Below are 22232 nucleotides of genomic sequence, written 5' to 3'. Positions count from 1 at the left end.
CCTGCTAGTCAATGGGAAGCAGACAAGGGCCAAGGTGGACATGGCACCCGTGGAGCAGTGGTGAGGAATTTGAGAGGAGAGAGAAGGAGCCCAGGTCAGAGACACATGGAACAGCTGCTCATTTCAATCACTCTTCTCACGGAGAAACCGAAGACCAGAGGGGACAAGACTAGTCCAAGGGCATGGGGAGTCATGGGCAGGCTGGGGTTGGAATTCCAGCGTCCTGACTTTCCCCATCAGCACACTTTTGTGTACCTGGTAAAAACCAGTACCACCATCATCATTGCCACCATCACTACCATCATCAGCATTATAACCATCACTACCACTATCACCACCATCACCATCACCACCATCACCACCATCACCATAATCACCACCACTATCATCATCACCACCATCACTATCACCACCATCACCACCATCACCATAATCACCATCACTATCATCACCATCACCACCATCACTATCACCATCATCACCACCACCATCACCATCACCATCATCACCACCATCACCACCATCACCATCACCACTATCATCACCATCATCACCATCACTATCACCATCATCACCATTATCACCATCACCACCATCACCATCACCATAATCACCACCATAATCACCACCACTATCACCATCATCACCATTATCACCATCATCACCACCATCACCACCATCACCATAATCACCATCACTATCATCACCATCACCACCATCACTATCACCATCATCACCACCACCATCACCATCACCATCATCACCACCATCACCACCATCACCATCACCACTATCATCACCATCATCACCATCACTATCACCATCATCACCATTATCACCATCACCACCATCACCATCACCATAATCACCACCATAATCACCACCACTATCACCATCATCACCATTATCACCATCATCACCACCACGATCACCATCACCACCACCACTATCATCACCATCATCACCATCACTATCACCATCATCAACACCACCACCATCACCATCACCGTCACCACCACCATAATCACCACCACCATCATCACCATCACCATCACTATCACCATCATCACCACCATCATCACCATCACCACCATCACCATCACCATAATCACCACCACTATCACCATCATCACCATCACTATCACCATCATCACCACCATTATCACCATCACCACCACCATAATCACCACCACTGTCATCACCATCACCACCATCACCATCACCATAATCACCACCACTATCACCATCATCACCATCACTATCACCATCATCACCACCATTATCACCATCACCACCACCATAATCACCACCACTATCATCACCATCATCACCATTATCATCATCATCACCACCACGATCACCATCACCACCATCACCATCACCATTAGCAGCAACATAACATTTGTTGAGACTCAGTTCTCATAATGACCCAGTGAGGCAGGGATTTTTATGGTCTCATTTCACCAAAGCCCAATGAGGCAGGTGACACATTCAAACCTGTACTTGTCCACGTTGAGTGGACTGCCCACTGTGTCCTCCATGCTGAGGCTCTGGAAGGCAGGGGAGGGTGGGTGTCCTTAGGGTCCTTGTCCCCATCATGGAAGTTGGGCTCAAGCCACACCTTCGCTGGGCTCAGTCGTCTGATCTGTGAGTGGGAAGCTTGGTGCAGCTCCAGGAGTCTGTTTCTGGACATTGAGGGAGGCTTGGGAGCGAGTGGGGAGGGCCACGCTACCGGAAATGGCCTGTGCCCATGGGAAAGGTCAGCCTCGCCACCAGGGTCCAGAATAAGCAACTGTGGAAAAAACCTGGCCTGAGCCCCACACAAGTCACCGCTGTGCCTCGGGGACTTGCGCACCATCCCTCCCCCATTTCACTGGAGCTTGCATTTTTGTCATAGTTTTCCAGGGACAGGCATTTAGCATCACGTGCCTTTCCTCCAGCCCTTCCCCCTTGAGCTGTTTTCCTTCCGCAGCAATCCATCTCCCTTCCTTCATCCTCTGCTCCACTCCTGCAGGGCCTCCTGCCCCAGTAGCTGGAGTCCCGCTCCATCCCAGCCAGGAGGGCTGCACAGGAGGGCTGCGGGCTGCCTTCTCTATGCTCACTCTGGGTCCCCAGGGCTGCTCTTCCCCACCCCCAACTGTGGAAGGGGCTGTGTGGTGGCCCCTCATTTTCCCATGTGATGGGGCCACCTTCAGTGTGCTCAAGGGGTCCCTTTTTAAGGGAGACACAAGTAAGTTTGCATCTGGCAGTGGGTGGCATTGAGAGACAGGAGAGGGCACAGTGGGTAGGTGCAGGCCCTGGAAACGGGGCCAGGGCAGACCCCCACTTCACCACGGCAGTGGGTAACTTCAGACACACGCCTCCGAAGCACTCACCTCCGCTTTCTCCTCGTCCTTGGCCCTCTGAGTTGTGACAATGTGATGGGCACAGCCCTGAGCCCAGCCCCCACCCCTGTCCAGGGCACTCAGTAAACACCAAGTGGTGTCTGATTGCGATTTCCATTCCTGTGAGTGAATGGAGTGGATGGGAAGATGCTTTGAACAGCACCTCTCAGGAGAAGAAAGTTTGGGGAGACTGACAGGCATTTGGGGGGCTCCTCTGAGTGTCAGGGGTCTTGCTTCTCCTGTCCAGTCCATCTCTCTTTCCTGACATCTCCTTCCTACGTACGTTGCTTAGAAGGTGGGATAAATTCCTGGTTAACACAGTGAAACCCCGTTTCTACTAAAAATACAAAAAAATTAGCCAGGCATGGTGGCAGGTGCCTGTAGTCCCAGTTACTCCAGAGGCTGAGGCAGGAGAATGGCATGAACCCGGGAGGCGGAGGTTGCAGTGAGCCGAGATTGCACCACTGCACTCCAGCCTGGGCAACAGAGCGAGACTCCATCTCAAAAAAAAAAAAAAAAAAAAAAAAAAAAGAGGGTGGGATAAATGACCCTCCTTCACCATTGCCCCCAGGCGTTGTGGCAGCCGGGAGGGTCCCTGGCAGCAGGGTGTTATGCCAGCCGCCTGCAGGACTCAGAAGAGTTTATAGTGTTCTATCCTAACCTAGGTTTCCTAGCCTATCCTAACCCTTAGGATTAAATTTTGCTGGATGTATTAGTTAGCTGTGGCTGTGTAACAAATTCCCCTCAAACTTAGTGGCCTCTGTCAACAGTGTTACATTTGTTCTGTTTCCTGTGGGTGGTGGAGGAAGCAGCTGCTCGGCTCTGGCCTGGAACCCTCCTCGGGCTGTGGGGATCAGAAGGTCTTATGGGGCCCGGGACCCAGCTTTCTCTTACTGATGCTCCTCAGGGGCCCAGGATGGCTGCTGCAGCCCCAGCCATCATCTCCACATGCCAGTCAGCGGGAAGGAGGAGAGGGGAGGGACGTGTTCAGAAACTGCACGTGCCACTGTGCCTGTGTGCCCCGGGTCAGCACGTGGTCAGTTGCACAGGTGGGAGGCACCTGGTAAACGCTGCTCACTGTGGTTTTCTGTCTCAGGGCGTTACGGGAATTTGTGAAACAGCATGTCAGGAAGGGGTAAAACACGTCCCCGTTCAAGTTGAGAGGCGGGGGCAGCTTTGGGGCTTTTAGGGCCCAGTCTAGGCTTTCCTTCTTGGTTCCAGGGTTCCTATCTAGGGTGGTCACTCAGCCCTGCGGAGCCGCAGTTTCTGCCTCTGGAAAATAAGGATAAAAATGTTCCCCTCTCAGGGTTATCTGTTGCGAGGTCGATGTGGGTCAGTGTGTCCTAGAGCCCCCCTCCCCGACCTGGAGTGGGCGTTCAACACAGCAGGTTCCCTCCTCCCTCCTTTCTCCACACCCCAGTGGACTTATCTAGGGTCACGGAAAAACCTCATCACTAGCATGTCGTCTCTCGGTCCGACTCACATCCCAGCGTACACCCTACTCGAACGCGTGGCCTCTGTCAGTGGATGATACCATTTGAATTTTAGCAAAATCAAGCTTGCTGCTGTCCGGGTGGACTGTGTGTCTCTGTTTTCGGAATGTGCGGCTGCTCTGTACAGTTGTGGAGTTCGTGCACTGTACAAAGGCCCAGGCAGAGGGCTGAGAGGGGCTGAGACCCAGGCTGCTTTCTGCACACCAGGCTGGAGCCAACTGCCTAGAGCAGGGGCCTCATTCCTGTTTGCACCAGGGCCCATCAGCTTGCTGGGATGTGTGCTTGAAGAAGGGGTGTGTTTTTCTAATTCACGTTTATAATCCCAGTTTCTAGAATGAATTCTAATTTCTAATTCACATAACGCTGACAGGGCCCTGTTTGTTGGTATTGTATGATTCAGCATGCTTTTCCCAGGGGTGAGGGAAGTCAAGTATCAGCTTTTAACGGGTAAGGTGGCAGCTTCAGGCACGGCTGGATCCAGGGTCTTAGCTGACGTCAGCCGCACTCTCCCTTCTCTGTCATGTGCTTGAGCCTCTGTGTTGGCCTCAGTTTCTCCAGATGTGTTTGTGAGGTCCCTGCCCTTCATGGCTAGAAATCCGGGTTTAAGCTCTGGCTGGCCGTGTGCTCACCGTGTGGACCTACCACGGGCCCCGGCTGGGTGGGGAACTCTGCTGCCAGCCAGGACACTTAGCAACCATGCCGGGAGCTTCTCCGGAAGCCCCCCAGGAGGAGGGAGGCGGGGGGCATAGGACACTGTGGCAGCTCACACAGACTCCGAGTCATCGAGGGCGTTGGGGACTTGGAATGCTTGGAGGGTCTCCTTTAAAAGTTGAGAGTCATTTGGGGAAATCTGGAAACGTCAGGATGATCCAGGCATGAAGATTCACCTTCTTGTCTGTTTTTTCCTCTCTCCCGAACAGGGCAGCACGCTGAGGAAACGCAAGATGTACGAGGAGTTCCTCAGCAAGGTCTCCATCCTAGGTCAGTGGCTGCGCCTCTGCACGGCTGTGTGTCCCGACATCTGGGCGCCTGCCGGCCACCCCGGCCTCTTCCCCATTCCCTGCGTGGCTGGCAGTTGAGTGTTGTTGGTATTATGGAGGTTTGGGGTGCAACACACAGGCATGCTCACGCACATACACGTGCACAGATGACACACACTGTCACTTGTTGGCAAACCCCAAGAGGCTGCCTCCTCTCCCGTGGGCAGGGCTGCCCTGCTTCTCAACGTCTCTGCCATCCTGTGCGTTTCCTGTCTGCTTCTCCCTTTGCTGTCAGAGCCGCACCCCCAGCCTTCCCTCCACACCAGTCTGTGTAGAGCTGAAAGCCAGTGTTGGCTTCTGGTACACGTGTGAGCTGGGTCGAGCTGCTTTCCCTGACCTGTTCTAGTTCCCTTCTAAGCGCGGTTTCTCTGGGAGCCGTCTCTGCCCTTTCTACGCCGCCATCATCGCTCTCAGTTCCGGGAAGGATAACAGGGCAGGCCGGGGTTTCAGGTGTGCCTGGGGCCCTTTCACCTTCGGGTGAACCTGCTCAACGGCCTGGCGGGGAAGATGCTGCTGAAGCCTGAGTTATACGTGATGGCGCCAGCTGGGCCAGTGGGGGCTCTTTGGGCTAGAGCAGGCAGAACCGTGCCCATGTGTGTGGGTGTGTGCATGGGAGGTGTGTGTGCGCGTGTGCATGAGTGTGTGCATGTGAGTGTGCATGGGTGTACGTGTGTGTGTGCATGGGTGTGTAGAATGTGTGTGAATGCACGTGTGAGAGTGGGTGTGAGTGCACCCGGGAGTGTACATGTGGGTGCGCATGGGTGTGCACGCATGTGTGTCTGGGAGTGTGCACGTGTGAGAGTGGGTGTGTGTGCACCCGGGAGTGTACATGTGAGTGTGCATGGGTGTGCACACATGTGTGTCTGGGAGTGTGCACGTGTGAGAGTGGGTGTGTGTGCACACCCGGGAGTGTACATGTGAGTGTGCATGGGTGTGCACGCATGTGTGGGAGTGTGCACGTGTGAGAGTGGGTGTGTGTGCACGTGTGTGGGTGCATGTGTATGTGTGTGCACATGGGTTGCACACGTGAGTGTGCATAGGTGTGAGTGTGCACATGTGTGAGTCTGTGTGCGCATGTGTGGGTGTGTGAATGTGCGTGTGTGCATGGGTGTGCACGCATGTGTCGGGGTGTGTGAGTGTGCACATGTGTGAGTGGGTGTGTGCACCTGTGTGTGTGCAGTGTGGCTGTGCCTGTGTTCCTTCTTGGGGAGGACTTTGACCCCTGTTCTCTCTGAAATCCTTCTGTGAAATGTCAAGAAAGGAGTGCGCCGTTCTTTCGATTGTGGTAAAATGCACGTCACATCAAGCTGACCATTTTGACCTTTCCCTGAAGCACATTTCAGGGCCGTTGAGTCTACACATGACGTTGTCGGCACCGCTCCCATCCCAGAGCCCCGTCCTCACCCGAGACAGAGCCCCGTCCCTGTGAACCGTCACCACCCCTGCCCTCCCAGCCCTGGCGGCCCCCGGACCCTCCTGGTCTCTGTGGATTATTTGCCTGCTCGGGACGTTTCGTGGGAATGGAATCACCCATGTGGCTTTGTGTCTGGTTTTAATTCTAGTGCCTTTTTAAAAATGTCATACTTGGAAAAACAAAACGAGTTGGTCCGCCAGATTTTATAGGGTCCGAAAGGGGGACATTTGCTCCCTATGCAAAATCCCAAACGCAGGGCCTCTGCCGCCCTTCTGGGTGTCCCATTGCCTTTGAGCCAGAGCTGGGTGCCCACCAGGCACCAGGCACTGAATAGTCAGCCCTGCCCCCACAGATTCCTTCATTCACCAGCGCTGTCGAGACAACGGTTGCTGCAGGCCATGAAGGGCGACACCCTCTCCCTGCTCCGGGCGAGCGCTGGTGACCCCCCGGCTGGAGGTGGCTTCTTGCTTCCTGCATCCCGGGATCTTAGGGGCCGTCAGACACCCTTGCCGCGTGGCCTCCGTCCGCCCATTTATGTTCCTCTGATTAATGCAGCAGCCAGCAATGTGACCGGCTTCTCCGTGGCCTCCCAGAAGAGTAACTACAAGGCACGATTCCCATTTCCTGCCCAGTCACCATCATCACAAAGTCCTCCAAAAAGTGGCTGGCGGGCGGTGCCTCCGCAGGCAGCTTGGCAGGAGGGATGGACCTGGATGAGCCTGAAGCTGTGGGCTTCGGTATTTCTGTCCCCACATCAGAAACCTGGGAACGGCGTTTGTGCCTGGATGCTCCTGGGACCCTGCTTTTTCCTCCTGAACGCGCAGGGCTCGGCCCCTAGGACAGGAGACCCTGTAGAAGCATCATGTCCCGCATGGGAGCTCCGAGTCTGCAGAATTCCAGCACAGAGCTTGGCGATGGGTTTCCCCCCAGGCAGGTGCACGCAGCCTTACGACGTCTCATCCTGTGGCTGCAGGCTGCCCTTGTGAGGTGCTTTTTGGGACATGTGACTGCGTTTATTCTGCAGTTTGCACAGTAAATGCAGATGGATCCCATCTGTGCAAAATAAAAAATTAGCTGGACATGATGGTACACGCCTGCACTCCCAGCTACTTGGGAGGCTGAGGTGGGAGGATCACTTGAGGCCATGAACTCCAGACCAGCCTTGGTAACATAGTGAGTTCCTGTCTCTCCAAAAAAATTAAAAAAAAATTAGCCGGGTGTTGTGGCTCATGTCTATAATTCCAGCACTTTGGGAGGCTGAGGTGGGAGGATCGCTTGAGCCCCGGAGTTCAAGGCTGCAGTGAGCCGTGATCACGCCACTGCACTCCAGCCTGGATGACAGAGCGAGACCCTGTCTATTGAAAAAAAAAATGGGGCCAAAAGTGCCATCTCCCTGTGGTTTCTTCTGTCAGTTTTCATCCAAGATTAATGTAGCCAGGAGATAATTTTTGTTTTCAGAACTCAGAATACTACAGGTTTCAAATGTAATAGAGTAAGCATTTGCTAATCAAATATGTGGACATGAACTTCCTAACTGCAGCTGACTTCTGAAATGAAATGCCTCGTATTACTGTCCTTGTAAGGAAACCAGTAAACAAAGCACTCCAAATTCATATGCTGGTCTCATTCTGCACCCTGAACACAAACCATAATTGCTCTAAAAAATCACCTGCATCATTTAGTTGTCAGGTGTGCACTCATGTGTTGACCTGCTTGGGAGCACGCCCGGGTTCTGAATTATTCAGCAGCTTCTGTCTGTTACAGACTTTTTTTTTTTTTTTTTCTGAGACGGAGTCTTGCTCTGTCGCCCAGGCTGGAGTGCAGTGGCTCCATCTTGGCTCACTGCAAGCTCTGCCTCCTGGGTTCACGCCATTCTCCTGCCTTAGCCTCCGGAGTAGCTGGGACTACAGGCGCCCGCCACAGTGCCCGGCTAATTTTTGTATTTTTAGTAGAGACGGGGTTTCACTATGTTAGCCAGGATGGTCTTGATATCCTGACCTCGTGATCCGCCCGCCTCGGCCTCCCAAAATGCTGGGATTACAGGTGTGAGCCACCGCGCCCGGCTGGTAGGGGACCCTGTTTTTAGGAAGCTGGTCAAACAGCTCTGGTTGTGGGGTCCTCAGCCCCCTTCCCTATGCTGCAGAATCTGCCCCGGCCCTGGGGTTCGTGGGAAGCATTTTCCTTTGCAACGAACGGCGTCGACAGGGATTTTTAAGGAGACAAATCTCCCTCCTAACCTAGATCTAAAATAAATGCTTTGCTTTTTATTTTTAGTTTCTGACCTACATAGGTAGCATCTGATTTGTATAGGCCAGAAAAGATTTTTTTTTTTTTTTGTCAAAAAAGAAATCGTTAATCAGGTGATCATTATTTTCTTATAAAATCTGACGTTAGTAATTTTTTTTCCTTCCAAGGGTTAGGGATGAACAAAGACAGGGAAGGGAAGACCTTGTGAGAAGGGTGGAAAGATAACATTGAATTGGCAAGCATTTAAATATAAACTTGGCATGGGAATTAAGCATTTTGACCTAAAATAGTAGAAAGTATACTGTACCTTAATCTTGCAACATAAATGCAGTTCCATGTTCTTTGATCAGTCCCCTGATGAACAGTGTTTCTTTTGGATGGGCAGTTACCATTCTGAATTATTTTGTTATTCATGTATTATTATTATTATTTTTTGTGTTTTAGTAGAGATGGGGTTTCACCACGTTGCCCAGGCTGGTCTCGAACTCCTGAGCTCAGGCAATCCGCCCACCTCAGCCTCCCAAAGTGCTAGGATTACAGGCTTGAGCCACTGTATCCGGCCAATTTTTCTTTTTTTCCTTTTTTTTTTTTTTTTTTTTTTTTTTTTTGAGACAGGGTGTTGCTCTTTCTCCCAAGCTGGAGTGCAGTGACGTGATCATAGCTCACTGCAGCCTCGACCCCCTGTGCTCAAGTGATCCTTTTGCCTCATCCTCCTGAGGAGCTGGGACCACAGGTATACACCACCATGCCTGGCTAATTTTTTAATTTTTGTAGAGACAAGATCTCACTATGTTGCCCAGGCTGGTCTTGAACTCTGGCCTCAAGCGATCCTCCAGCCTTAGCATCCTGAGTAGCTGAGACTACAGGTACACACCACCATGCCTGGCTAATTTAAAACATTTTTTGTAGAGATGGGGTCTCATTATGTTGGCCAGGCTGGTCTTGGACTCCTGGCCTCAAGTGATCCTCCTGCCTCAGCCTCCCAAAGTCTTGGGATTACAGGCATGAGCCCTCTGTGCCTGGCTTCTGAGTTATTTTAAACCACTTAGCCTTTGGGCTTAGCTGGGACTCCATTGTTTGCAAGAATGTAAGCAGCTCTATTCTTTTGAAGATAACAAAAGTATTTTCATACTGAGTTAACCTGGAGTCAGTTTTCACTGCTGGGTATTTACGTTAAGCCAGGGATAAGTGTCAGAATAGCTCCCTCCGCACCTGGTGAAGAGGGCACATGAGCTGCATGCGTCCGGCACCCACTGATTGCAAGAAAACCCAGGCCCCCTGGCAGAGAGGTGCTGGGGGACGGCGTCACAGCCTCATCTTATGCAGCTTACTGGTCACGGAGCTGGTGCTGTGGGTGCTTCTGAGGACGCCTTTCGGGAAGAGCGGTGGCCCTTGTCTTGGACTGTGGCCGGGGGGGGCGTGGGCTCCGGGATGACCTGTCCTCCTCCTCCCCTGACAGAGTCCCTGGAGAAGTGGGAACGTCTGACCGTGGCGGATGCGCTGGAGCCCGTCCAGTTTGAAGATGGAGAGAAAATCGTGGTCCAGGGAGAGCCTGGGGACGACTTTTACATCATCACGGAGGTGAGATGTGCTTCCCACGTGGGCGCTCTGGGTGTGCGCCGGGGCAGAGGCACTTCCTACCTTCTCCTCTTCCACTGCCCGCCTCACCCTCCCTCTGGAGTCAGTGCTGCTCTGTGACCGCACGCCCGTCTGGGGCCTCTGTGGGGTGGGTGGGCCGTGGCCTCACACTCCTGCCACCCTCTAGCATCAAAAGGCTCCCTTCTTAGAAAGGTGGCTGGTGCCTGATCTGCATGTGTGATAAAACTGCATGAAACTGGCTGGGTGCGGTGGCTCACGCCTGTAATCCCAGCACTTTGGGAGGCCGAGGCGGGTGGATCACCTGAGGTCAGGAGTTCGAGACCAGCCTGGCCAACGTGGTGAAACCCCCGTCTCTACTAAAAATACAAAAATTAGCTGGGTATGGTGGCACGCGCCTGTAATCCCAGCTACTTGGGAGGCTGAAGCAGGAGAATTGCTTGAACCCGGGAGGTGGAGGTTGCAGTGAGCCGAGATCACACCATTGCACTCCAGCCTGGGCGACAGAGTGAGATTCCATCTCAAAAAAAAAAAAAAGTAAAATAAAAAACCTGCATGAAACGTGCACACAGGGTGTGCGAGGGCGGGTAGAGCTGAGGAGGGAGTGGGGTGGGGGATGGCACCGCGTCCGCATCCCGGCCATGGCGTGGCGCTGTGTGTACACAGCATGTCACTGTTGGGGGCATCGCATACATTCAGGGTACGCAGGATCTCTCTATGTTATTTCTAACAACCGCACCCAAATCTACGAGGATGGCAAAATTAAAAGTTTAATTTTAAAAAGACGGCGGCAGCTTCTCTATCTGGACGTGTGTGTGAGTCATTTTTGCCGCCTCACGCCACGGCCCCACCACGGGCAGGTGACAGGTGGCTCCGTGGAGCTCCCGGGATGTGCTGGGGCCGCAGTCCGTGCTGGCCGCACACAGACTGTTGGGTGGGCCGAGCAGCTGTCGTGAGGACACGGCAGGAATTCGCGTGTGAACTCCCGTTCCGGGTGCCGGCGAGGGACTCCATGCCTGAGAGTTAGCAGGTGGGACTCGACTCCAGAGGTGGGGCTGGGACACTGGACCTAATTGAGGACTGGCTAAAACAGGGCTGGGGTGCAATCCACTCTCCGTAAGCCACGCCCACCAGTGTACCGGTGTCAGTTTGCCGTTGCCGTGACAACACCCGGGAGCTCCCGCCCCTTTCCACGGCAGTGTGGCCCGATGACCCGGAAAGTTACCACCCTTAACCAGGGGGGCTCTGTGTAACCCATCCCTTACTGTGCATAGAATTTAAAGTGGGTGTAAATGGGACTGCAAAAGTGCCCTGAGCTGCCACCCTCAGCGCACTGCCTAGTGGGAGCGGCTCGGAGCTGTAACGCCAAACACTGCCGCCTCAGTAAAGCTGTTCTTTCCACCTCCTGCTGGCCCTTGAATCCTGTCCGGGGCAAAGTCAAGAACCCTCGCGGGCTAAGCCCCACTTTGGGGCCCACGTGCATCACCTGTGTCCCATGGTTATTTGAACTGTGGCCTGCCCGGCGATCTGAAGCCCCCTCCCTTCGGATTAATGCTGGAGGAACCGGGCCGGAACCCCAGTGCCGGCAGTGTGCCCATCGCCCGGAGGCTCTGCCTGGGGCCTCCCTGAGAGGAACCCGCTCCCCAGGTGGCCCTGGGCAGGAATGAGTGACCTGTCCAGGCTGTGTGGTGACCTGCCCGGCTCTGCAGAGCCACACGTATGCTCCTGTGTGTCTGACATGTTCCCCACGTCTCTGGCCCTCAAGGGCGAGCAGGATCTCACGCTTGCACGCTCCCTAAGCACATGCCCCAACTCTGTACCTGCCATCGGAAATGGGTGCGTCAGGGTGGCGGAGTTTAAGGTCCCATTCTCGCCGAAACACCCGCAGCTGTGGGCAGTGACGAGGATCATTTCGGGTCCAGAAGGAGGGCACGTCCCTGCTCCGGGGGCTGCTGGAAAGAAACAGGAGGTCAGCAAAGAGCTCAAGTCCCAGTGGATGTTTGGCGACTTCGGCAAATTCGGAAGCCAGTGTCTTGGTTCAAAACAACAGAAGCCCAGCAATGCGGCCGGGGCCGCTGATGGCGTTGGACGGGGCCGCTGATGGCGTTGGACGGGGCCGCTGATGGCCTTGGACGGGGCCGCTGATGGCGTTGGACGGGGCCGCTGATGGCGTTGGACGGGGCCGCTGATGGCGTTGGACGGGGCCGCTGATGGCCTTGGACGGGGCCGCTGATGGCCTTGGACGGGGCCGCTGATGGCGTTGGACGGGGCCGCTGATGGCCTTGGACGGGGCCGCTGATGGCGTTGGACGGGGCCGCTGATGGCGTTGGACGGGGCCGTTGATGGCGTTGGACGGGGCCGTTGATGGCCTTGGACGGGGCCGTTGATGGCCTTGGACGGGGCTGCTGATGGCGTTGGAAGATGTTCACCGCCGCTGGAACACAGGCCGAAAAGCAAGAGGCTGGAGTAAGAGCCTGTGGGAAGGAAGTGTGTGTTTTGCTGGAGACCCAGGCTCGGGCCCCTGCACCTGCAAATCCTCATTACCCTTCCCTGAGGGGGCACATTCAGGGCCTCTCCTACCCCTCATCCCCAGTGCTTCCCACTGTGGCTCTACCGTAAGGAAAGATCTGGAAGCCTGGGGTAGAGCAGGAGAAACAGCAGAGGCCGGAGAGAGCCAGGCCGGCTGGGGTGTCGGAGATGTCGGGAGATTTCTTCTGACCTGGAAGAAGCGCCAAGGCAGGTCTCTGCTGACCTGGAAGAAGCGCCAAGGCAGGTCTCGACAGGGCAGCCGCCTTCGTGGAGCTCCACACGGTGGATTTGGGGTTCTGGGACCTGAGTCACTTCCATCTCCACGTCCCAGAATGCTCATTGTGTGAATGAATTAATGAATGCATGAAGGAATGATGCTTGTCTCCAACCTAAAAGTACAGCAGGCTGCACGGACATTCACGAAGGGGGTCCCTGCTGGGGAGCCGTTCTCAGGCAGTATTTCCGGTCACTCGAGTAGAGGACTCCTTCAACAGTAATGCTTCTTTAAAAGGAGAGAAGGAGGAGGGAAAGGATGAAACCACAGGCAGCCCAAGTGATGATTCTGGCCAGCGTTGAAGGAGGCTCTGGCGGGCCCCGAGAGGGGAGTGACCCCAGCCGTGATTCCAGAGTGTGCACCCGCCCATGTGCAGAGGAGAGGATGCCAGCAGCGTGCACACTTGCCTGTGAGCAGAGGAGAGGATGCCAGCGTGCACGCCCGCCCGTGAGCAGAGGAGAGGATGCCAGTGTGCACGCCCGCCCGTGAGCAGAGGAGAGGATGCCAGCGTGCACGCCTGCCCGTGTGCAGAGGAGAGGATGCCAGTGTGCACGCCCGCCCATGAGCAGAGGAGAGGATGCCAGTGTGCACACCTGCCCGTGAGCAGAGGAGAGGATGCCAGTGTGCACGCCCACCCGTGAGCAGAGGAGAGGATGCCAGCGTGCACGCCTGCCCGTGTGCAGAGGAGAGGATGCCAGTGTGCATGCCCGCCCGTGAGCAGAGGAGAGGATGCCAGCGTGCACACCCGCCTGTGTGCAGAGGAGAGGATACCAGCGTGCACATTTGCCCGTGAGCAGAGGAGAGGATGCCAGCGTGCACATTTGCCTGTGAGCAGAGGAGAGGATGCCAGCGTCATGTTCCCCCATGAGCAGAGGAGAGGATGCCAGCGTGCACATTTGCCCGTGAGCAGAGGAGAGGATGCCAGCGTGCACACCCGCCTGTGTGCAGAGAGGATGCCAGCGTCATGTTCCCCCATGAGCAGAGGAGAGGATTGCAAACCCACCGCTGAAATCTGGTGTATTAAAGGCAGCTGCCGGGCGCGGGGGCTCATGCTGTCATCCCAGCACTTTGGGAGGCCGAGGTAGGAGGAGGATTGGCAGCATAGTGAGACCCCATCTCTCCAAAAATTTAAAAATTATCAGCACCATAAGACAGGTGAACAAATTAGCTGGGTGTGGTGGTGCACACCTGTAGTCCCAGCTACTTGGGAGGCGGAGGCGGGAGGATCGTTTGAGCTCAGAAGTTCAAGGCTACAGTGAGCTATGATTGCGCCATTGCACTCCAGCCTGGGCAACAGAGAGAGACTCTGTCTCAAAACCAAAACCAAAACCAAAAACAAAAAAAAGATGGCTTCAAATTCTTGGCTGTCTTTCCTGTGGAAAAGGGGAGTCTAACCCCCTCCCCTTGATGCTGGGCTGGCTTAGGTACACACTTGATGGACAGAATGCAGTGGAATGATGTCGTAGGTTACCCAAGACTGGGTCCTCCAAAGCCTTACAGCTTCCACCACAGCCTCTGGGAACCTTGCTCCCAGGATGCTCTTCTTGGGGCCCAGCAGCTGTGCTCTGAGACGCCCACCCAGCCAGCGCAGCCCCAGCCTCAGCCTCAGCCAGCGCAGCCGTGAACACCCAGTGTCAACAGCCGCCACATGACTGTGCCATCTTGGACGTCCCGCCAGCTGGGTCTTCCGTTGAGGTCACCCCCGCCTCCATCTGGATGCAACCCCAGGGGAGACCCCGAGTGAGAACCGCCCGGCTGAGCCCCTCCAACCCCCAAACTGTGAAGGGTAACAACAAATGGTAGTTTAAGTCGCTGACTTCAGGAATGGCTTCTCAGTTCTCACTGGTTATCGCTACTGAAATTAGTACGTAAGTAGAGCCCTTCCTTGCCTAGACAACAGAGCAATGGCGGTGGCTCTCCCGGCGACTCCACCGCCAGCAGGACGACTGTGGTGACAGGTGGAAAGGCAGATATCTTTAGTTGCTCTAGGTTTTACAACCATTGACAAGAAACTGGTGCTTACAGGCTGAATCTGGCCCAGAGACAAATTTGTGTTGGCCTGTGCAGTGTTTTTTTAAACATTTGGATTACTTGTTGATATTTTACAGTCAGGAAATTTCACATAAAAATCTGGGTCGCTGGCCGGGCGTGGTGGCTCACGCCTGTAATCCCAGCACTTTGGGAGGCCGAGGCAGATGGATCATTTGAGGTCAGGAGTTCGAGACCAGCCTGGCCAACATGGTGAAACCCCATCTCTACTAAAACAAAAATTAGCCGGGCGTGGTAGCAGGTGCCTGTAATCCCAGCTACTGGGAGGCTGAGGCATAAGAATCACTTGAACCCAGGAGACAGAGGTTGCAGTGAGCTGAGATCACGCCATTGTACTCCAGCCTGGGCCACAGAGCAAGAGCCTGTCTCAAAAAAAAAAAAATAATAAATCTGGATCTCTTACTTCTCTTTAAAAATCTGACATCCGGCCACACTGGACCTGCAGCCCTGTCTGGCCGTACCCAGCTGGAGCTGAGAGGCAGATGCCCCTTCTGGTGTGAAAGGCTTCCCAGCTTTCCGCAGCCCCCGCCCGGCCCTGCTCTCGGCTCCTCAGCCATCTCTGCAGGCACTCGGGGGCTTCTGAGTTGGCAGCCTCGGTTTTAATGGTCTTGAAACTGAGAGAATGGGTAGCTGTGGCTGATTGAGACAATCACCCATTATTCTCTGCAGAGCAAGGCCCCCTCCCAGCTGATCCCAAGGCCTCGTATAGGAAAATCATGAAAATGTGTGTGGGGGGCGTGGATCATCCGTGCACCTTCACGGAGACCGTCTTCACAGAGAGCAGATGAAGGCAGCACACGCGGTGTTCTCACCTCAGAACAGAGGAGATGGCGTCACCGAGTCGCGCGGCGTGTTCTGAGTGTTGAGGATGTGCCGGGCGTCCTGGGAGCCCCCCCACGCACACCGCGTGTGACCCAACTGCACCCCGGCGGGGGGATTCTGCCCGCCGTGCCCTCCACATCCACGCCGGGGTCATCAGCCGAGGGCAGGTGCGGGGACCGGCAAGGGGCAGACACTGCCTCCCGCAGCCGGGAGGCTCTGCCCGCGGTGCCTCCACCATGGGTGTGCCCAACTCTGTAATCCCAGTCTTGCGAGCACAGCTTCCAGTGTTTTCCGCTTTCTGACCCTCTGTCCACTCCCTGTCTGATGACTCGGATTTTACCTTCTTGTGTGTTTTGCGGGCTGTGGGAGCCAGGCCCCGCAGTGGCGCATCCGCTAAAGGCCGTTACGGCTGATTTTCGTGATCCTGGGGGGCTCACCCGGCTCTGCGCAGTGTGGTTTTGTATTGGGAACAGCTGCTTCCTGGAGGTTCTACAGGCTCCCTGCAGAGTCCTCAGGAGGGGTGCTGGGTTCAGATGCCGGCTGCCCCCTCCCCAGGAGCGCCCACGCGCCCCTGCACAGGCTTCCCAGAAAGGCTCTGAGGAGGGGGATGTGGGGAGGGACCTGCTGGCGTCTGTGGGGAGAGCAGAGCACTGTGCAGGGTGCCCTGACCACTGACAGAGTGTGTGTGGGGGTTGGGAGGGGAGGTGAGGGGGGCTGTGCAGATTCACATAAAACAGTGCCTTGCACGGCCTCCAGGACGAAACTCAACCCGAGGGAAGGTATCACTTTCATAGAGCTGTAAAATGTATTTGAAAGGGTCTCCTTGGCAACCTGGATCTTTTTCGCTTTTCCTCTGTGATCAGCCAAATTTGGTAAGTCACAGTGCGACCCCGGGGTGCAGGGATCAGAGGCTCAGAACCGACGCGCTTCGGAGCCTTTTGCGGTTTCCAGCTGTGGACTGCGCGTCCAGGGCGGCCACCGACAGCATCAGACAGGTGCGGCGGCGCCCGGCCGGTGGGGCGGCTTCTCGGCAGGCGCCGGAGGCTCAGTGGCTGCCCTCGTGGCTGCCGTTTGTTTTCCTTGAAGCAGCATGTGGAGGAGATGCTGGTCTCTTGCTCTCCCTGGGGCCGGCGTCCTGCCCTGTCTGCTCACTGTCATTCTTCCTCTAGCAGTTTCTGAAGCACATTGTTTTGTAAATCATGGTCTTGGTGGGTCGCAGACGCCCTGTGCATGAGGCCTCATCCCTGCAGGGCCACGGAGCTCCCGCCTCACCCTTCTCTCCTCCCGCCTGCCCTGCACCTGGGGCCTCCTGTTCCCCTCGGCTCTCCAGGGTGGACACCAGTGAGGGCTGGCCCAGTCTGCAATGGCAGCCCGCTGTGCCTTGCTCCCACTGTGCCCGAAGATGTGATTGTTTCAGGAGCTGATTTCCCTCAGGTGTGGGGACCCCAGCTCCGCACAGGTGTGGAAAACAGCCCCTGCTCACACCTGTGAGGCATGAACACCTGTAGGTCTCGGGGGCAACTCCACTGCAGAGCTGAGCTGGGCGCCATGGAGGCAGCTGGGAAGGCAGGGCCGGGCTGCAGCACCCCCAACTCCCGGGACCCCCCGCGGGTCTCTCTGCAGGAGCAGGGCCCCTCCTGGGTGGAGGCTGCTTTCCTTGTCCCCGACCCCATGGGGTCACGCCCGCTGTCTCCGAAGCTGTGGGGAGCTGCCAGCCCCTCAGACACCCGATCCCCACAGCTGTTGGAAAATATTCTCAGCAGACTGGAGCGGTCACTCCTCCGCAGGTCTGTGGGCTGTGAACCTGGGAGCTGCAGACATGGAGATGGAAAGCTGCGGTACCCACCGCACCCTGTGCATCAGCGGGAGCCCTGAGCCCTAGGGCCTGGGCGTCCTGCGTCCTTGTGAGGCCTGCACCTGCCGTCAGCCTCGGGGTGAGGGGAGCCGGATATTTCTAGGGGCTCTTACCAAAGGTTAGTGAGCAGCCCCAGGCCCCAGGAGCTCTAAATGGGGACAGAGTCCTCGGTCCTGCGGCAATGGGAGCAGAGGTGTTATCTCCGCCCTGCCTCGGGCGTACACCCGGCTCACTCCCCGGTGAGAGCGGCATCCAGGGCCTAGTGGAGAGGCGGCAGCGTGTACCAGGGCTGCGCGGGCTCCTGGAGGCGGGGACTGTCCAGCTGTTCCTTCACCTCACCGCGGACGGGAAAGTGGAGTGGCATTCGGCCAGGGCTGGGTGGGGCAGTGCCCGCCCGGGCACCAGCTCAGGTTCCCTCGGCGCATTCCTCCATCTGGGGCCGCACGCCTGCTTTTCCAGGCCCCTGGAGTTCCCCTCCTGGAGACCTCCCCACAGCCTGGGGGCAGCTGGACCCCGGGAGCCGGTTCCCCGTAAAAATCCCGAGACCGAAATTCCCCAGCTTCCTCCCATACGGGGCAGCAGCAGCCTGGGAGGCATTGCCACGGGAATGCTAGAGTGGATTTATCTCCTCTCTTAGCAAATTAATTTTATGAATGTCCACAACACTGAAACAACTGCAAAACAACACGTTGCAAAGCTGCCCTTGGGCCTGGGAACTTTTCCTGGCTCATCAGAGCCCCGCACCTCCTCCCCAGTGACGCCTGAACCAGGGGACGGCCCATTGTTCAAAATCCACGGGTCGCTGCTGGATGCTTTTAGGAAGGGGACCCCTGCAAAACAGAACCCCTGGGGAACCCCGTGCACGCGCCATCGTCGTGTGGGGTCAGCTGGGACCCGGCCCACATGGCAAGGCTCCTAGCTGGGGTCTCAGACAGACCTGGCCTGCGTCGCGAGGCTCCTGGCTGGAGTCTGTTGGACGGTGCCGGTGCCACATTTTGAAGCGTTGCTGCTTACTTGCGGTGGCCCTTTCGGGGTTGCTTTCTGGAGGAGGCTCTGCCGGAGTGCCGGAGCCACAGGGGTCTAAGCCATACGTGTTTCCCAGGCATCAGCTCCGGTCCCGGGGCTGGACAGATGCCGTGGACCGCAGGCACGCACTGTCCTCTCTCCGGCTGGCGTTCTAGGGGCGTGAGATGCTTTGGAAGGACATGAGGGCTTGGAAGAGACATGAAGCAGGACCCGACACAGAGTGCTGGGAGTGGTGTCGCTTGGGCTGCAGGGAGGGTGGGGGGGCCGTGGCCGTGCGGTCGCCGTGGGGCAGGGGCCTGGATACCGGGAGGGAGGGGGCCGCAGACAGCGGTCCAAGGTGGGAGAGCGGGAAGGGCGAGTCTGGGGGGCTCCGGTTGCAGAGCTCTGCTGACCGGGGTTGGAACACGAGTGTTACTCCGGGTGTGACGGCCGCAATGGCAGGAGTTGGGGGCTGACTTGCAGAGGAGGGAGATAGTCCAGCTGCTTTGCCGAGGGCCGTGCCACGTGGAGAATAAACCAGACAGGAGCAGGCCGGCCACAGTGCAGGGCAGTCACCCTGAGGGGACGGCGGGGGATGGGGGAGGGCTCGGGGACTGCTGGGCAGGCAGGGCGGAACGGGTATTGAAGTTGGAGTAGGAGTCTGCCAGATGGAGGACATCCTGACAGCCGCAGGGACACAGGAGCGCAGGGGTGTGGGGGAGGGTGGGGCGAGGCTGCGCGAGAGCAGAGCTGCAAACCCCGGGCAGGGAAGGCTCCCACGCCCCCCGAGCTCCTTGACGAGGGGTGTGAAAGTCACTTTGGAACATCCTGCCTGGACACCGCAGCCTCTTCTGAGAGCCAAATGAGAAGTGCTCAGAACCACATCCCTGGCCCACCCTTGGCCTCAGGGCCCCGCCAGGAGCCTGCGGTCGACCTTCCGGAGGCCTAGGAGTATCTGCCTGTGGGGGAACCTGCACCGGCCGCGTGTCCTCCCTCCTCTCGCGGGTCAGGGCAGGTGAGACCCACCGAGGCGCCGGGCTTGGCCTCTGCCCAGCGGTCACTGTGGGTGGGTGCCAAGTCTTCCCTGTCTGAGGGAAATCTCAGAGGATCTTGAAAGGGAGCCCATTTGGCCTGGCCTCTAGCAGGAAAATAAAAACATTCCTTCTGGGCTGGAGTGGAAGAAACGCTTTTCCAGAACCCCAGGGCTGGGCTCCGAGCCCTCCACCTGGGCCCCGTGTGGACTGTGTGCACGCGGACATCTGCGCAGGGACAGTGACGGTTCCAGGGCCCTCGGGGTCTGGCCCTGGGGTGGCCCTGTCCGTGGGGTCTGTGGGCTCGCCGGCCGGGGTCATTACAGGTGTGAGAGCTTCCTCGGGGCTTAGAGGGGTTCTGGCCTCACCCTGCCTGCTGTCCACCAGGTGCCAGCATCCCTCCCCTGGGCTGCGAGTGCCCGTGTTCCACTCAGACCCTGTTGGGGCAGGCTCCTGAGTGCTCCAGTGGCTACAGCTGACCGAGAGGGACACACAAGTCCACCCGGCTCTGACCCACATCCCTCTCGTTGCAGGGCAGCCTCGTCATCCCAGGAGCAGGGGAGGGGCTGCATGCCCCCTAGCCCCCCTTTGTAGGCAAAGCTCCCCCAGGGCCTGGGCACAACGGGCTGTGTCCCGGGCACATCACGGCTGCCTCTCCCAGTGAGCTGGACGTTCGGCCCAGCAGCTTGGGGGCCAGGGAGAGCTTCCCAGAGCCCGGCTAAACTGTGAGATGGCTCGAGGGGACAACTGTTTTCCCAAAGGCATGGGACGTCTTCACTTGCCTTTCAGCACAAGTGAGTTTCGATGTGAATTGGGGCAGCCGGCAGGCTGTTCTTTCTGTGGATAGGGGGCCAGATGTGAGGCTGAGGCCTTGGTCAGCTCACACTCAGGGTTTCTGCTTTGGGAGACAAGAACCTTCAAAGTAATTCTTCAAGTAAAATGCCGCTTGCGGACGGAGACAGGGTTGCTGATGCGTCTTCAGCAAAGGATGGTCCCAGTTGTGTGGTTCCTTTGACAAGTGCCTTTGCCTGATATTTTCTCTCTGATTTTTTTTGTTGTTAATGTAAGTAACACTATACAAAGTTTAACACCCTCTCCCCCACCAAAAAAAAAAAAAACAACTCTAAAAAGCACCATCTTCCTCCCTCCCTCCCTCAACCCTCCCCTCCCAGAGACCGAACCACCCCACGCGGGCCCCGGCTTTCCATTGCAGACATTTCCAGATCTTGTTTCCCACCCGTATCTCAGGGCACCGCCGCGCAGGCGTTCCCAGACGAGACAGATGTGGAATGCAGTGGCCGGTTCCAAGGTCCCGGATTACCCTGACCAGATTCCTGGCAGCAAAGTGAGGAGACTTAAGCACCATGCAAAGACTATCGCCATAAAGACGGATGTTTGGGCTGGGAAAATCCTAACAGATGCACAGTTCTGGACAAATCAATTTGCAGCACCCCACGGTCGTCCACCCACCGAAGCGGGGGCTGGCCGTGGTGGCTGTGGTCATGCAGGCAGTGGGTTGTGGACATCCCCCGCCTAGTGGGGGGCGGTCTGCTCCCCTCCTCCCAGACCTTCTGATGATGTTGAGTGGGGACGGGGCCCTTGGGCACTTGGTCCTTCTGGGAAGTCCGCACGCCCGGGGCGGGCCAGCTCCAGGTGGTGAACAATGGTCTCTGGGAGGAAGTTGTCCTCCTGTGTTCTAAAGTTGGCCACGCATGTCTCTCTGATTCAATGGCCAGGTTCTCAGTCCTACAGCTGTGGCCTCCTGGCCCCGCTGCCCCTCCTCAGAGTCAGCCGCCGGAGGAACTTAGTGAAAAGGCTCCTGAGGGGGCAGCTTCCCCAGGAGCAGGACACAAGGTACCTACCCTGTGGCTCGGCCGTGCCTCCAAGACAGGGGCGGGAAACATGCGGGGCCAGACCGAGGGGGTGCTTAGCGGCACAGGGGGCTGTGACCTCAACCTGGCCATGACCCCCGAGCATGGGTGAGACTGTGGGGCAGTATGAGCTGAGGCCATAGGTGGAGTGAGTTGAGGTTCCAGTGGCCAGGCCCTTTTAAAAATGTTTTGTTTTTAAAAATTGTGATAAAATACAGATAATGTGAAATTTACCATCACAACCATTTCTAGGTGTACAGTTCAGTGGCATTAAGCAGGTCATTTTGCTGTGCGGCTGTCACCACCATCATCTCCAGAATGTTTCATCTTCCCAGGCTGAAGCTCTGTCCCCAGCAAACACACACTCCCCACCCCCCTCTCCCAGCCCTTCTAGAAAGTAGAACCACCTACTTCACTTGCATAGTGTCCTCAAGGGCCATCCATGTTGTAGCTAGCAGGTGTCAGAATGTCCTTCCTTTTCAAGGCTGAATAATATTCTGTTGTTTGAATGGCCCACATTGTGTTTATCCAGCTAAGCCTGTTTTTTATTTTGCTGCTACTGCCACTGATGGTGATGATGATGGAGGTGATGGTGATGATGATGGTGATGGTGATGAAGGTG

The 22232-nt window shown here is 56.5% G+C and overlaps 1 protein-coding gene across 2 annotated transcripts in view; it reads left to right on the top strand.

Moving 5' to 3' along the window:
- The window catches only part of PRKAR1B (protein kinase cAMP-dependent type I regulatory subunit beta), a 179957-nt gene that overhangs the window by 139970 nt on the left and 17755 nt on the right, over positions 1-22232 (top strand). For both annotated transcript variants that reach the window (XM_024241248.3, XM_024241247.3), the window contains exons 8-9: positions 4798-4858; positions 10038-10159. In XM_024241248.3, coding sequence (XP_024097016.1) covers positions 4798-4858; positions 10038-10159 — 183 coding nt within the window. The remainder of the gene's footprint in view (positions 1-4797; positions 4859-10037; positions 10160-22232) is intronic.

Source organism: Pongo abelii, chromosome 6 (assembly GCF_028885655.2).
Source record: "Pongo abelii isolate AG06213 chromosome 6, NHGRI_mPonAbe1-v2.0_pri, whole genome shotgun sequence".
NCBI lineage: Eukaryota > Metazoa > Chordata > Mammalia > Primates > Hominidae > Pongo > Pongo abelii.
Note: the sequence above shows the minus strand (reverse complement) of the source record. Positions and strands in the feature narration are given on the sequence as shown.